Source organism: Trichechus manatus, unplaced genomic scaffold (genome assembly GCF_000243295.1).
Source record: "Trichechus manatus latirostris isolate Lorelei unplaced genomic scaffold, TriManLat1.0 scaffold00125, whole genome shotgun sequence".
Taxonomy (NCBI): Eukaryota; Metazoa; Chordata; class Mammalia; order Sirenia; family Trichechidae; genus Trichechus; species Trichechus manatus.
In genome coordinates, this window is record NW_004444061.1 from 7141621 (window position 1) to 7158856 (window position 17236).

Sequence of the window (17236 nt, forward strand, 5' to 3'; positions counted from 1 at the left end):
AGGGAACACAACAGAGAGTCCCTGATGGAGCAGGATAAAGGTGGGGTGCAGAACTCAAATTCTAGTAAAAAGACCAGACTTAATGGTCTGACTGAGACTCGAGGAACCCCGGAAAGCATGGCCCCCGGACTCTCTGTCAGCCCAGAACTAAAACAATTTCCAAGGCCAACTCCTCAGACAACGATTGGACTGGACTGTGGGACATAAAATGATACTCGTGAAGAGTATGCTTCTTAGTTCAGGTTGATACATGAGACTAAATAGGCAGCTTCTGTTCAGAGGTGAGATGAGAAGGCAGACAGGGTTAGGAGGTGGCAGAATGGAAATGGGAAATCAGGGGTGGAAAGGAGGAGTGTGCTGTCACAGTATAGGGAGAGCAATTACTGTCACATAACAATGTATGTATGAATTTTTGTATGAGAAACTAACTTGGAATTTAAACTTTCACTTAAACTACAACAATAAACAAGAAATTCAAGCCGGATCCAGAAGAGGAGGTGGAACCAGGGATATCATTGCTGACGTCAGATGGATCCTAGCTGAAAGCAGAGAATACGAGAAAGATTTTTACCTGTTTTATTGACAATGAAAAGGCATTTGACTGTGTGGATCATAACATATTATGGATAACATTGCGAAGAATGGGAATTCCAGAACACTTAATTGTGCTCATGAGGAACCCGTACACAGATCAAGAGGCAGTTGTTCGACAGAACAAGGGGATACTGCGTGGCTTCAAGTTAGGAAAGGTGTGTGTCAGGGCTGTATCCTTTCACCATACCTATTCAATCTGTATGCTGAGGAAGTGAACTGAGAAGCTGGACTATATGAAGAGGACTGGGGCATCAGGATTGGAGGAAGGCTCATTAAAAACCTGTGTTATGCAGATGATACAATCTTGCTTGTGGAAAAGTGAAGAGGACTTGAAGCACAGCCTTCAGTACTGATTATACCTCAACATAAAGAAAACAAAAATCCTCCCAACTGGACCAATAAACAATATCATAATAAATGGAGAAAAGACTGAAGTGTCAAGGATTTCATTTTACTTGAATCCACAATCAATACCCATGGAACAGCAGTCAGGAAATCAAATGAGGTATTGCATTGGGCAAATCTGCTGCAAAAGACCTCTTTAAAGTGTTGAAAAGCAAAGATGTCACCTGAAGACTAAGGTGTGCCTGACTCAAGCCATGGTATTTTCCATCACATCATATGCATGCAAAAGCTGGACAATGAATAAGGAAGACCAAAGAAGAACTGACGCCTTTGAATTGTGGTGTTGGCGAAGAATATCGAATATACCACGGACTGTCAAAAGAACAAACGATTCTGTCTTGGGAGAAGTACAACCAGAATGCTCCTTAGAAGTAAGGATGGCGAGAGCACGTCTCACATACTTTGGACGTGTCATTAGAAGGGATAGGTCCCTGGAGAAGGACATCATGCTTGGTAAAGTACAGGGTCAACGAAAAAGAGGAAGACCCTCAACAGGATGGATCGGGACAGTGGCTGCACACAATAGGCTCAAGCATTAGAATGATTATGAGCATGGCGCAGGACTGGGCATTGTTTCGTTCTGGGATGCAGGGGTCGCTATAAGTTGGAACTGACTCTACGGCACCTATCAACAACCACAATGGTCAGAGCTTCCTGTGAGGAAAGGGCTTTCTGAGTTCAATTCTACTTACATCATGTAGTTATATATTGGTTTCTCTATCTAGGGCAATACTGTAATGAATTTTTGTGTGTGTGTTTAGTCTCAGAAGTATTCTATTTGGCAGAAATTTCTTCTCAATCCTAGTATGTGGACTTTTTTTACTGTTTATTTGAGATGTTGACAAGGATATGGTCTCACTTATTTGGAAGTTATTATAATATTGCTTATTATATTATATATTGCTTATTGACCTGCAACTTTCCAACAGAGCTCTCCAGAGACAGAGGCTATTTGAGAAGGTAGTTATCTCCCATGATAGGGAGGTTTGCAGGTATAGGGTAAATAACCACAGGGTGAAGAGGTGGAAAGAATATTCAAGTTTCATATGGATAGCTTGATTAGAAGACTTTTAGTGCTCTTCCATCTCTGACATTTTTTGATTCCAGACTAGCCCCAAATAAAAAGGCAACCTCCAGAGGTGATCAATTTTTGTTTGTTATATTTGTTATGGAGTGAATTGTGTCCTCCTAAAATATGTGTTGAAATCCTAACCCCTACACCGGTGAATAAGGAGCCCTGGCGGTACAATGGTTAAGAGCTCGGCTGCTAACCGAAAGGTCGGTGGTTTGAACCCACCAGTGACTCCATGGGAGAAAAGACCTGGCTATCTATCAGCTCCCATAAAGACTACAGCCTGGGAAACACTATGTGACATTTCTGCTCTGTCATGTAGGGGAGTTATGAGTCAGAATCGACTCGAGGACACATAACACCACCATCATACCCATGGATGTAATCCCTGTTTGGGAATAGTAAAACAGAGGTCCCCAGGCTGCAGAAAACTCCAGTGCCTCAAGCAGCTTGCTTGGCATGCCCCGTAACTTTACATTAAAATTCTGATTCCCTTCTCCTTAACTGCTGCCCAGAACTAGAGGAAATTGGCAAAAACCAGTTTAGGCACCATATTGACATTCAGGATAACCTTTTAGACTTCATACATAGTAACTTCCCCACCTCTGGGTGGAGTTTAACTGCCATTTTCTGAACACCCGATCCATGAAGTTATATGTAAACCCCATTGCGCCTGCGTAGTATGATTAAGAATGTTGATGTAACTTGTATGAACTTCCTACCTGTAAACCCTTAAAAGTAACCTTTCCCCTTGCCCTCACTGAGCAGTCTTGGCAGCGGCGTCCCCAACTGCTTCCTTTCCTTGAGCAAGGAAATAAAGGTGACTTTCCACTCTCCCACCTCTGTCTCTTGTTTATTGGCTGAGAAAAGTTGCACTGAAAAGAACATGGGGTTTCCACTGGGCAACAATAGTGCTTTCTTTGTTACGTTAATGAGGCCATACCAGTGTTGGGTGTGTCCTGTTGTTGTTAGGTGCCATCCAGTCAGCTCTGATTCATAGCAACCCTATGTACAACAGAATGAAACACTGCTGGGTCCTGCACCATCTTCACAATCATTGCTATGCTTGAGCCCATTGTTGCAGACACTGTGTCAGTCCTTTTCATTGAGGGTCTTCCTCTCTTTCACTGCCCCTCTACCAGCATGATGTTCTTCTCCAGAGACAGGTCCCTCCTGATATCACGTCCAAAATATGTGAGACAAAGTCTCGCCATCCTCGCTTCTAAGGAGCACTCTGGCTGTACTTCTTCCAAGATAGATTTGTTCCTTCTTCTTACAGTCCGTGGTATATTCAATATTCTTTGCCAATACCATAATTCAAAGGCATCAATTCTTCTTTGGTCTTCCTCATTCATTGTCTAGCTTTTGCTTGCATATGAGGCCACTGAAAATACCATGGCTTGGGTCAGGCGCACCTTAGCCCTTAAAGTGACATCTTTGCTTTTTAACACTTGAAAGATGTTGTTTGCAGCAGATTTGCCCAATTGAATGCATCATTTGATTTCCTGACTGCTGCTTCCATGGGCCGTTGATTGTGGATCCAAGTAATCAATTCTGAGTTATAAACACAGCAGAATAGACAGAGACAAGCAAGCAAAAACCAGGGAAGACAGATGCCATGTGAAGATCACCAAGGAACCAAGGAATGCCTAGGCTACCAATAAGGAAGGAATTGACAGGATAGGGATACTGATTTGGACTTTTAACTTCCTAAACTGTGAGAAAATAAATTTCTGTTCTTTAAAGTCACGTACTTGTGGCATTTCTGATACATCAGCATTAGGAAACAGAGACAATCTTTTAAAACTGATGTATTCCTGAAACGATTCTTATAATATAAATTTCAACATATCTAACCTTATTTTCTGAGAAGCCCTCGTGGCACGAAGGTTAAGTGTTCTGCTGCTAACCAAAAGGTTGATAGTTTGAATCCACCCAACTACTCCATGGGGAGAAAGACCTGCTGATCTGCTTCCATAAAGATAAGCCAAGAAAACATTATGGGCAGTTCTACTCTGTCACATGGGGTCGCTATGAGTCAGAACCAACTCAACGGCATCCAACAAAAACAATCTTATTTTCTATTCACTTTTATTATAAATAGGGGACTAAAGTAATTTGGAAAATGATTTAAAACTTATGCTAATTAGGCTAGATATTGTGAAATAGTGTACTAGTTAACATTCCTCTAGAAGATACTTAAAAGATATTCTATAAGTAAAATCAGTATGTCCAAGTTATGACTTGTTTCATTATTGAATTTTTTTATTTCAATTATTTAATGCTTGATTAATACTATATTCAATATTTAATTCTTTTATAGTTCACAAATAAACTTAGAACATATTGAAAAACTTAACCATGAAAATCTTCCAATTTGTTTTTATATTATTTTATTGAACTTACCCTGGTGCATAGTTGCATATGAAAACTGCTGCATGTTTAATATGTCCAATTCTTGAACATGGAGTAACAGCACAACCAACCTTGTAAGAGTTGTCCCAAACAAGCTAAAACAAAATTTTCAAAGAAAACATAAAATATAATCCTAAACATTTACTGCAGCATGTTATAAATATACACCATTCACATATAATCTTTAACCAGATGATTCAAGGAGTATAACTATTCTTCATTTAGATGTAGGTAGAGCGTTATCATGGACTTAGGGCGGCATTTCTAAGATTGTGTTTAGAGTAACACAATAGATTCTACCAATACTATATTCCTAGAAAAAACAGTTTGAGAAATACTGATCCAGAATAATGCTTCAGAGCCTAAGAAAAACATACCCGATGAGTCAATTTTCAGCCTCTGGTTGAATCTGAAAGTTGTAGGTCACAGGCAGGGAGGAAGAAGGAAAACGGAGAGGACACAAAGCTTTGGAACGCTGGAAGTTGTGCAGAGAAGTGAGAAAAAGAGAAACACTAAGTATAGGAGGGAAGGAAAAGAGATACAAGAATACAGAATAAGTGAATGCTAGCAGCATTTATCTTTCCTTTTGTTGAAGAAATTCCATTAGAAGATACAAAGAGAGTCTGGACTTGGTTATTTAAAAAAAGGGCGGGGGGGCATAAGAACAGAGCTATAAAAGGAAAAACCGGTCTTGAATTGGAATGAAAGATGGGAATTAAACACATTTAAGAAATTCTCTGGATGGCTTTAATCATTCTAATAGTTCAAAAAGCACTTGTTTTGTTAACCTCTGTGGAAGAGAGAAGAAACTTTCTATTTTCTTTTTTGTTTTTAATCTCAAGTCTCAGTGGTTTTAAAAGTGTGATTTTAAAAGAGAGAGAGTAATGCATTGAAAGAGTAGAGAATAGACTGTCTTCAAGTGTTGAAGTGAAGTCAAGCAGGTCAAGTCCTGGAAAGAAGAACATTCAGGTTGCTACAACTGAGCAGAATTAAGGAGTAAAAAATAAAGAGAAGTATGTCAAGAGCTAGACTTGGTTAGTTTACTGAGAGTCTTGAGGTCATATTGAGGAGTCTAGCTTTGATGTAAGTCAGTGGAGGACCACTACAACTTTCTAGAAGAGGAAAGAGCTGATCAAAAAATTTTTGAAACATAATTCATTTGAAGAAATAAGACATGAATTCAACATGAACAAATCCCAAGATTTTAAGTTCTACATAAATCATGACACACAAGTCTATTGATTGAAAAAATAGTCATCTTTTAAATAAACTTGCAAGTTCGTGCAATAATTTCTTTATTACTCCTACAAATATTTATTAAAGACCTAAAAATGTCATGTTATTGTGTTGAGAACAAATAAATAAAAAGACAGAGTCCCTGACCTCAATGTAGTATCATATACATAAATAAATGATCATTAAACAATGTGATATGTAAAATAATGAAGGTACGGACAGAAAACAACAAGTGGTCCAGTATTCTTGGCGCATAAAGTGTAAGGGTGAATTGCTAGAACATGAGGCAGGGAAATACTGCTATTAAACTGAATTTAAAATATTTCAATCTATCAGATAATAGTACATGTATTGATCTATGCAAAACATACTTATTTTATTTATATTTATGGTGATTAAGTTTAAAATAATTTTTATTTGCTGGGTTCTTGCTTCCTTTTCCAGTGTGAATTATTTTTAGAAAAGTGCCTTTTGTCTTTGGGTATGGCGATTAGGTTTACCAAATTTAAAGAAATGTTTTAATGACATGCTTCATACAACAGATGGAATTACAGGCATTTTGAGTATCAAGGAGTGATTAGAATTTTCTTTCTTTTAGAAGTAAACATTTTACCAATTGAGTTTATTTATATATTTGAAATATAATCAATAAAAACTAGAGAGTAAAGCAATTAAGAAGTCTACTTAATTAACAATAATATAAAAACTAGATACCTGCAAATAATGAGAACACTCATCAGTACAACTGTCATTTTCATAATGATAGTTGTTGCTCTCTGCATACCAACTTCTGATAGCAATACTTGCAGTAAATTCATTTTCGGGGCCAATCCAGGTATTTTCACCAATACCATTAAATGTAGGATGGGCCATATTTAGTTCTTCTAAATAAGTATTAGATGTAACCAAACATTTTTTCCCCCATGCTCTAGCAGTCCGTGACAAAGCTACATCCCAAGTCTGAAAAAAATACAAAAAGCAAAGAAAACAAAAAACAATAAGGTTTTTTGTGCTCTAAATTATTTTCCTTGCAGTTTCACAGTTAGATTTAAGAAAAACAGAATTCTAACTCTGTACTTATGGGTCTTGATTGTGGAATTTTTATGGGGAAAAACTTCTGATATAATCATAAAAAAATAACTTTTCTGAGACAAACGATCATGAAAATATTTTATAATTAAAGTATCTAAATGTTAGATGATATGAATTATTATAAAACTCTTACATGTAATCAATCTGTTCAGAACTAGCAACACCTATTTTTAATCCACTGAATTTTTTAGGTGGCAGAATGGTTAAGCGCTCAGCTGCTAACCAGTTTGAATTCACCAGCTGCTCCTTGGAAAGCCTATGGAGGCAGTTCTATTCTGTCCTATGGGGTCACTATGAGTCGAAATCGACTTGACAGCAATGGGTTTAGTTTTTGTAATACAATAATTTAAAATATTATTAATTCAAGAACTATTTATTGAGCACCAATTAAATGCAAAATATTGTACTGTGAGGAACACAATGAGAAATCCGGCATACATTTTGTCCTCAAGCAGATTATGGTTAGGAGAACAACCTGGGAAATTACACACATAAAAAAACATGGCCCCAAAAAAACCAAACCCATTGCCGTGGAGTTGAATTATGACTCATAGTGACTCTATAGGACACAGTAGAAATGCCCCATAGGGTTTCCAAGGAGTGGCTGGTGGATTCAAACTACCGACCTTTTGTTAGCAGCTGAAAGCTTAACCACTGTACCACCAGGGCTCCAAAACATATGGTATCCATTGATGTCAAGTCGATTCCCACTAACACATGGTAGTAGTTGGTAAATGTCATAAAATAGGCATCCATGGAAGTTCCTAGAAATGTGAGAAAATATATTTCCTAATAGAAACACTAGACTAACGCTCTGACAGATATTAAAACGAAAATTTTATTGAAAGAATAATTTCCTTTCAAGGGCAAACATGTGGCATTCAAATCGAATGTAGTGTGTGTTCTGCTTTGCAGGCAGAACAACGGCGTATTTAACAAGCAGAGTAAAAAAATGCAAATGAGTTCACATCACAGCATTTTCAAGGGAAGGAAGGAAAATTTACAAAGAGTGGTTAAACAAACTTTCTAACACAAATCTCTTATAGTTGATATAATTTCATTAAGGCAGTATTTCTAAAGTGAAATGCATAAACATCATTTCTGGTGTAGGGGTTTAGTGATGGTTTGCAAGCTGACTCAAGCTTAACTGGAGTCTTTGAAATGTAGAATGAAGATGAAATCAGCTCTAAATCTAAAGTCTTTTGAAATGTAAACACTGCCCATCCATCCAAGGGAGAGTGAGATAGGGCTCGGGAATTCACATTTAAGATGTAAGTTTATTTACATAAGTTAAAGCCGGAATCCCTGCACTCCTTGTATTACCAACAGTCAAGACTTTTACAGCTGTGATCTCTCTCCTTATTTTAACAAACTTAGTTTCTACCTAGGTATCAATCTGCAAAGAACGGGTAGATTGCAGTGGAAAAATCTTCATGAGTGAAAATTAATTTGGAAGTCAGAATGGGGATACAGTTTGATATATACTTATCTTGGCTATTAAATTATTTATAGGTACTAACTTTATTTAGTATTATCAGTAAGGCGAATTCTCTGGGGCCAGCTTGTGTAAACATTTAACAGGCACCAGGTAAATCTTTATCTAGGTTAGAAGTTCTGGCTTTTGTTTTTTAAGCAGTAAACATTGACGAAAGGCTGACTGATTTCTTTAAAAGAGTAGAAACGAAAATCTTAATTTAATTCAGAATGGAGTTTCCAATTTACGTCTGAAGTCACCTAATTCAAATACGTCAGCACCTCGGAATCTAAAATTCACATACAAATCAAAGATGCTGCTCCCTGGCTAGCTATCTAAAAACATCCAAAAAGTGTACTTTTATCATCATCTAGCAGCTCATTAAGTTCACTGTTTAGTTAAGGACAAGAACAAAAACAATACACAGAAAAATCCACAGAAGAGTTGTCAAACCAAAATGTACTACCCAGGGACAATTACTAAGCACATACGTTACAGTATCTTCAAAATTAAATATTTTTGAAAAGCAATACTAAGATTTTCTTAAATAATTTTACAGATTATACATAAATATACAAAATATTTAAACAAATCAGATATTTAGAATATACCACACCTACTTCCTTTCCCAAAGGTAACTATTATTTAAAAAAACTGCCTATGGATACATTTATCATTGTATACACACACACACACACACACACACACACACACATTCAAATATAAGTTTGGTTGTTTGTTGACCATTTTGTGATTTTTTTTTCCCTTTGCACTCTTGTGCTCATGCCATACACAATATTATTAACCTGCAACTTGCAGTTTTCACTTACAGAGATCTTTCCATATCATCACAGCTAGATATCAGTTTTTACAAACTCTACATGTATTCCATGGTACCAATAGCCTGTAATAAATGCAACCATTCCACTGTTAATCAATGGGCTTTTAGTTTGTTTCCCATTTTGCAAACAATTCTCCAATGACCATCCTTCTATTATTTTGCATATAATTTATATACCAAATACATACCATGTACTAGTCAGTATTCTAAATATTTTGCAGCACTATCTCATTTAATGCTCATAATAACCTTGAGGTATGTATTATTATAATCACTGTTTCTGATTTACAGAGGAATAAATTATTATTACTGTTTCTGATTTACAGAGCATAAGTAGTTTCCTTAAGGTCTCATAGCCAGTAAATTGTGGAGTCTGGATTTAAACCAAGGAAATTTAACTCTCAACTCCAAGTTTGTATGCATTTTACTTCCTTGTTTCCCTGTGACTATGTGCAAATAGATTTCATTTTACCTGGATCCACACTCAACACCCAGGAAACAGCAGTCAAGAAATCAAAAGACACATAGCATTAGGCGAATTTGCTGCAGAAGACTTCTTTCAAGTGTTAAAAAGCAAAGATGTCACCTTGAAGACTAAGGTGCCCCTGATCCAAGCCATGATGTTTTCAATTGCATCATATGCATGCGAAAGCTGGACAATGAATAAGGAAGACCGAAGAATTGATGCCTTTGAATTGTGGTGCTGGTGAAGAATACTGAATATACCATGGACTGTCAAAAGAACAAACAAATCTATCTTGGAAGAAGTACAACCAGAATGCTCCTTAGAAGCAAGGATGGCGAGACTATGTCTCATATACTTTGGACATGTTATCAGGAGGGATCAGTCCCTGCAGAAGGACATCATGCTTGGTAAATTAGAGGATCAGCAAAAAAGAGGAAGACCCTCAATGAGATGGATTGACACGGTGGCTGCCAACAATTGTGAGAATGGCACAGGACCAGGCACTGTTTTCTTCTGTTGTATATAGGGTCGCTATGAGTCAGAACCAACTCGATGGCACTAACAGGAACAAGAATGTGCAAATAAATTATGTTAGTTCCCAATTCCTTTACTCAACCTTGAACGAAATTACATTTGAACAGAAAGGCTCAAGTTTCAAGTAGCAATTAATGAAATACTTAATGAGAAACTTAAAGATGTTAATAAATGTACTTTGAAAAAGTATTTTGTTAGCTATTAGTCTCTGTTTAGATAGACAAGCTCAGTCTATATTCTAATTCACGTTCCTTTGTAAGTAACATGTAGATTTTGATTTTTTTTCCAATATATTTTCCTAGAATATATCTAGGAATAGGCCATTTCAAATAGATGCAAAAACTGGGCTTTATCCATAGGGCAGAAACTCTGGTGGTGTGGTGGTTAAGAGCTACAGCTGCTAACCAAAAGGTCAGCGGTTCAAATCCACCAGGTGCTCCTTGGAAATTCTGTGGGGCAGTTCTACTCTGTCCTAGAGGGTTGCTATGAGTTGGAATCGACTTGATTGCAACAGGTTTTTTTCTTTTTTTTTTTTAATCCATAGGGCAATGATCCATTGTATTTCATCTGACACAACTAATTTTGCATTATAATCGGTTATCTACAATCTAAAGAATTGTAAATAGGCAATGAAGGCAGAGATAACTGGTGTGGATGAGATAAATAGGGTACCTGACAGATATTCAGCCTTCCACAATTTTTTTTTCTGAAATCTCTTCTAATCTAAAAACTCTTGTCTTTCTTCAGCTCTGGGAAATTTGCTTCTAGTATTTCTTAATTTCCTCCCCTTTATTGTGTTTTCTCTTTCCGTGTTGCCTATTGGACAAATTTGGGAAATTTGCAATCTATTTTCTTTGTCTTCTAATTTTGCCCTTTGCGCTTTTACACTGCATCAGTTGTTAATTAATTATTCGTCCATCCATTCAGTACATGGGGAGTATCTCCACAAGCTAGCTAAAAGACAGAAGGTTGCAGACGAAGAATTAAATACACATATTAGCAATTTGGGACACTGAGCAAATTTAAGTAAAGAAAATATACAGAGTGTGGCTAATGGGGAGTAAAGGAAAAACATTACTAAGAGACTACAGAATATTATTTTACTACGTAGCTGGGTTTTCTTTGCTATTTTATTTTGAAGTTTACATAGATATTCATAAATGAAATTGATCTACTTTTTTTTTTTTTGCTATGTTTAGCAGATTTGGAGATTAAGGTTAATCTAGATTTGTAAAATGAATTGAGAAATTTCCCATCTCATTTTTTTAAACATACAGTACAATTTTAATAACATTGGAAGTAACCATTCTTTAAGATTTTTAGAAATAACTCCCTTGTAACATGGGACTAGGGGCCCTGGTGGCTCAACTGTTGAGCCAGGCTGCTAACCGAAAGATCAGAGGTTGAAACCCACCCAGTGGCTCCTCAGGAGAAAGACCTGGGGATCTGCTCCTGTAAAGATTACAGCCTAGGAAACCCTATGGGGCAGTTCTAGTCTGTCCTACCCGTCTCTATGAGTCAGAACAACTTTAGGGCATGCAAAAATAACAACCTGGGAGTGAGGCCTATTTAAATAATGAATCTTTAACAACGTTGCCTTGCCGCTCTTCTCTAAAGTATTGGTCTGTTACAGTTCTCTAGCAGGCGGTGGTGGTTCAGTGGTAGAATTCCTGGCCTATGCACCTCAAGCACAGCTACCATCCATCAGTGGAGGTTTGTGCATGTGGGATGCTGTGATGCTAAACAGGAGTCAGCAGAGCTTCCAGGGCTGGTGATCTACTTTCCAAAATAAGCCAATGAAAACCCTAGGGATCACAATGATCTGATATGCATAGTTACCTGTTTCTGGTTTCACTTTGTAATTTATATTTTGCTAGAAAAATAATTAATTTTTTCAACATATGTAAATTTATTGATGCTGTTGAACATGTTCTCTTACAATTCTGGTAATCTCATCTGTATCTGTGGTTATAATTCCTCTTATTCCAAAAAAATCCGGTTTTTCTTTTTTTTCCCATACTCTTATCAGGAGTGTGTTCATTTTTTTCCATTCCTCTCTAAGTAGAATACTGTTTTGTGTTTTTTTTTAAATTTCTTTTTCATTAATTTCATCTCTTCAATTTATTCTGCCATTCCTTTTTTTTCCTTCAATCTCTTAGTTCACTTGAGTCTTTTGATATAAGAACATTTGCAACCAATTGTCTTTTCCTTTCAGTCTACATATCTACATGTTTTGATATTAAAAAACAAAACAAAGCAAAACCAGTTGCCATCGAGTCGATTCCAACTCATGGTGATCCCATGAGTTGCAGAGTAGAATTGTGCTGTACAGGGTTTTCAGGTCTGTGACCTTTTGGAAGCGGGTTGTGAGACGTTTTTTCTGAGGCACCTCTGGGTGGGTTCGAACTATCAACCATGCAGCTAGTAGTTGAGTGCTTAACTGCGTCACCCAGGGACTCCAAGTTTTGATATCAAGTGTCCACATTTTGGGAAATATTTGGCTTTTATTCTTGATCTAAGTTTAATTTAAAAACTTGCTTACTTTCCAGGTAGTTAAGATTCTACTAACCATCGTTTTTTGTTCTTGCTTTCTAGTTTTGTTAAGTTCTGTCCACAAATATAGCCTGCAAAAATCTCTGCGTTTAAGTTTTTTTTTTTATAACCAAGAAAACAATATGTTTGTAAAAGTTCCATGAGCATAAGAGTTATACCCCTTATCAATAGGGCATACAATCATTTTGTCCAGTTTTTATTTATTATATACTCAGTTTATTTTTAACATCTATTTGTCAAATTTGGAACAAAATGTAAAAAACATCCCACAATGATTGTTTTAAATGAATTTTCTGTGATTTCCAGATTTTACTTTATGTATTTTCTGCTATGATATTTAGTATACAAAGGTTTTTGACTATTTTATCTTCATGGATTATACTTTTCCATTATATTTCTTTTTGTCTCTTTTAATGCCTTTAATCTTCACTTATGAATTTATACTATTGCTTCTCTTTTTTTAAATTAGAATTTTTGTAATAATATGTAATCATCTCTATTTTCAATCCTTTCAATTTGTTTTAGGTATATATTTTTGCAAATGAGATAAAGCTGGATTTTTGTTTAATCAATCTGTAATTCTTGATAGAGAAATTTCATTCATATTTTCTATGATAATTAATATATTTAGTTCATTTTCTAAATTTTATTTCATGTTTGCAAATTATTATTTCTTACTGTCATTTCTTTCTCTCTCTCACTTTACACTGAAGGCTTGATCAAGTTTAATTCCTTGTTCCTTCTCTATTAATTTGGAAATTCAACTAGCTCTTCTCATCTTTAATGATCATATTTAAAATTATATGTATACATTTATTTAAAAAAATCAAAACTATATAACTATGTTCAGTTCCATTTTGATGCTTTATTTGCCTACTTCTTCCATCATCTCTGAAGATGGGAAGAGACTAAATCCTGGATTTTGTTGTGAGTGTTCAGAATTATTTTTAATATTTAGGTATTACATTTTTTTCATATCATATGGATCTGTTGTTTCAAGAATACTTGTTTAGCACTTAATTACAATTCCTGGTGACATCATCACCATGCATTTAGAAATATATTTTATTCTTAGAAATATTTTAATTTTTAACTAGTAACACAGCTAATAATTTCAACTCAAAACCACATAAAATCATTGAAAAGTCATGTTATTATGTTGCCCCCCACCCTCAACATTACACTTCCCCCAGGCATTTAACAGGTAACCAATTGATTCCTTGTAGATCTGTCCAGTGTTGTTTATGGAAATATACACTTTTTTATCCATTTTCCTTTGTAACACAAAATGTATAACACAGCTTGCTTTTTCCAAGATCCTGGAAATATTTTCTTATTAGTATAACAGTAGTATAGCAAGCTTCCTCACTGTTTTTGCACAGCTTCAGGGTATTCCCTTGTGTAGATGGATCAGCCCCTCAATGCTTGACATCAGAGTCTTTCTAATAGTTTATTATTAAAGTGTTATAATGAGTAACATTACACTGACACCATTTCCTACTTGTGTGAGTATATCAGTAGGATATTCAGAAATGGGATCATAAGGCTAAGAGTAAATATATGTGTTATTTTAGTAGGTACTGTCCTGTTTAAAGGATTGCATCATTTTGCTCTCCCACCAGCAATGTATGGAGAAAGGAATGCCTAACTTTGACTCAAAATCAAGAAGCAATTTAAAACTGATTAATTTAGCTACGTAAAGATATAAAAATTCTGTATGGCAAAAAATACAATGAGTAGATTTTTAAAGTAACAAACTGAAAATAACAATTACAATTTATATCACAGATAAAGGGTAATCTCCCTGATATATAAAGTGAGGGGGGAGGGGAAAAGGTAAAAACCTAATAAAAAAGGAATGGGTAAAGGACATGAAGAGATCCTTATTCACATGAAAGGATGGTTAACTACACTCATAATAAGATAAATACAAATTAAAACTATCTTCATATATTATGTACCTCCTATCAGACTAGTAAAATTACAAAAGTCTAATGACACTTTTCTTGGCCGGGTTTAGGTAATCTTTGATCTATTTGGAGTTTATACTGGTGTGTGAAGGAGGGATGGATCCAACACTATCTTTTTCCAATGACAACCCAAATCCCCCAGCACCAATTTATAAAAAAGTCTGTCTTTATCCTACACGAATTGGAGATGCTATCTTTATCATACACTTAACTCCCTTATGTATTTGGGTTATTTCTGAACTCTCTGTATCTTTCCACTGGTCTGTCTGTCTTTTAATATACCAGTACTATATTGTTTTTTAATTTTTGAAGCTTTATATATATAAAATCTGATAGGGCTGGTGGTCATCTTCATTTTTCAGACTTTTCCTATTTTTATTTTTTTAAAACAACCTAAATGCCCACCAGTAAGGGGATAGATGAAAAAATGCTATCTTTGTGGGATAAATTATCACAGCAGTTAAAAATGAGTAAACTAGATTTATATCTATGAACTCGAATAAATCTCAAATGCATAGTTTTGACTGAAAAAAGCCAGTAACAGAATGATTCATACTACATGATGCCATTTATGAAAATATTTTTAAAAAAATAGTGTATTTTTGGCATGTGCAACTATATACATATCCAAAAGTTTAAAAAATGGATGGGAATGATTCATATGAAACTCATGAAAATCACTGCTTCTAGGGATATAGAGGAGAGGGAATGTGACTAAGGCAGTTACTAAAAGGGATGTTAACTTTAAGTGCAATGTTAGAAAAAAAAAAAGGAAGAAATTTTATCTGTAATATTAAAAGTTGATATTAGGTATAAAACCATAGGCCATTTTCTGGTAAATGAGGGGAGCCCAGGTCCAAGCCTTGGGCCCTCTAGCAGTACTACCACATCAGGTTAGAAATAGGATTCACTAATCCTCAGGAGAGCCTAGAAAAGGAAGGGATGGACTCCATGCCCCTAACATCCAATAATATAAGATGGTTCCTGCAACACAGAGGACTAAAGGAAGATACACGCTCCTTTAATAATGCACATAAAAGAAATTTTTAGGTTGAATCCTATGAAATTGCTGGATTTTCTAAGTCAAAAATGGTTGGACACTTCATGTGGTTCAACCTAGATCTGATTAAAAAAAAAAAAAACTTTAAAAATCCACAGCTGACCTCAGAGGAAAGAAAGGTAGTACACAGGTGTCAGAAATGCAGAGAGAAGTTAAAAGTCAGAGTGGTGAATTCATGACCCCTACCTGAAGAGAGGTGATCTTAGAGCGGATGTAAGTTCCACCAATATGAAAACAGAAGATGAGGGTACAGAGCCACATAAGGCAGGTGCTGGGACTGAGATAGCTGCAAAAAATTAGGACACCAGATGCTACCTAAACAAAAGAAGCCCTAGGAAACTCTGCCCACCAGTTCAAGGAAGTGACAGGAAATTTAGATGGGACAAAAAACAAAAAGAAAAATCATATGAGAAATCAAAGTCCTGTTGTTGGGTGCCCTTGAGTCAATTCTGACTCATAGTGAACCCATGTGGCAGAGTAGAACTGCCCTGTAAGTTTTCTTGGCTGTAATCTTTTACCCACAGAGCCGCTGGGTGAGTTCAAACCACTAACCTTTTGGTTAGCAGTCGAGTGCTTAATTGTTGCACCACCAGAACTATACTATGCATACAATAGAGGTAGAGGCCATATTTACACTACTTGCATAGGCTGCAAATACCCAAGCAAAAAAATTAATATAAAAAACTGATATTAGCAGAGGTTTGAGGTAAAAGCTAGTAAAAAACTTATTCTTCCACATCTTGGACACCATGGGACTCTCTTTTTCAGACACATACAATCTCTGCTGAAGATGACCACATGATAAAATATTATAAGCATGACAAAGAATCAGCAGATAAAACAAGCAGGAGACTTAGCACCCAAAGAAACTAAAATAATAAAATGCTGAAAAATTAATAAAAATATAAAACGATTATGTTAAAATGATTAAAGAAATGAAAGTAGGAATAGAAATTGTAAGAAAAAAACAGGATACTGGGGAAAAAGGGCAGAAATTTAAAAAATAACTGAATAACTTCTAGAAATTAAAAAGTCAGGAGGATATTTAAATATATTATAAAAAGTTGAGAAGAAAATTATGACTGAAAGTCAGCTCTGAAACAATGACTCAGAATGAAGAACAGAGAGACAAAGAGAGAATACAGGGAAGAAAACAGGAGTTGTGGCGGAGAAGAAGGAGAAGGTCCAATATACACTTAATAGGAATTCAAGAAGGGGAGACTGGAGAGGATGGGCAAGAGGCAACATTCTACAAAACAGTGCCTAAAAACTTCAGTGTCTCAACAACAGACGTAAATACACAGATTAAAGAACAAGTCCTGAACAGGATAACAAAAATAAACACATACATGGTAAAACTATAGAACAGCAAAGAGAAAACCTTTTAAAAAGCTAGAGAGGAAAGAAAAATTATTAAAAGAACCACAATAAGACCAGTAGCTGTCAAACTTAATGGACTTCAGAATCACCCAGACAACTTATTAAAATATCATTCCTTTAAAATACAGATTGCTGTGTCCCACC

The 17236-nt window shown here is 35.7% G+C and overlaps 1 protein-coding gene across 1 annotated transcript in view; it reads right to left on the reverse strand.

The window, feature by feature from the left end:
• The window catches only part of GLIPR1L2 (GLIPR1 like 2), a 45254-nt gene that overhangs the window by 24251 nt on the left and 3767 nt on the right, over positions 1–17236 (reverse strand). The window contains 2 exon segments of the mRNA XM_023738905.1: positions 4478–4581; positions 6437–6682. Of these exon segments, the coding sequence (XP_023594673.1) occupies positions 4478–4581; positions 6437–6682 (350 nt within the window).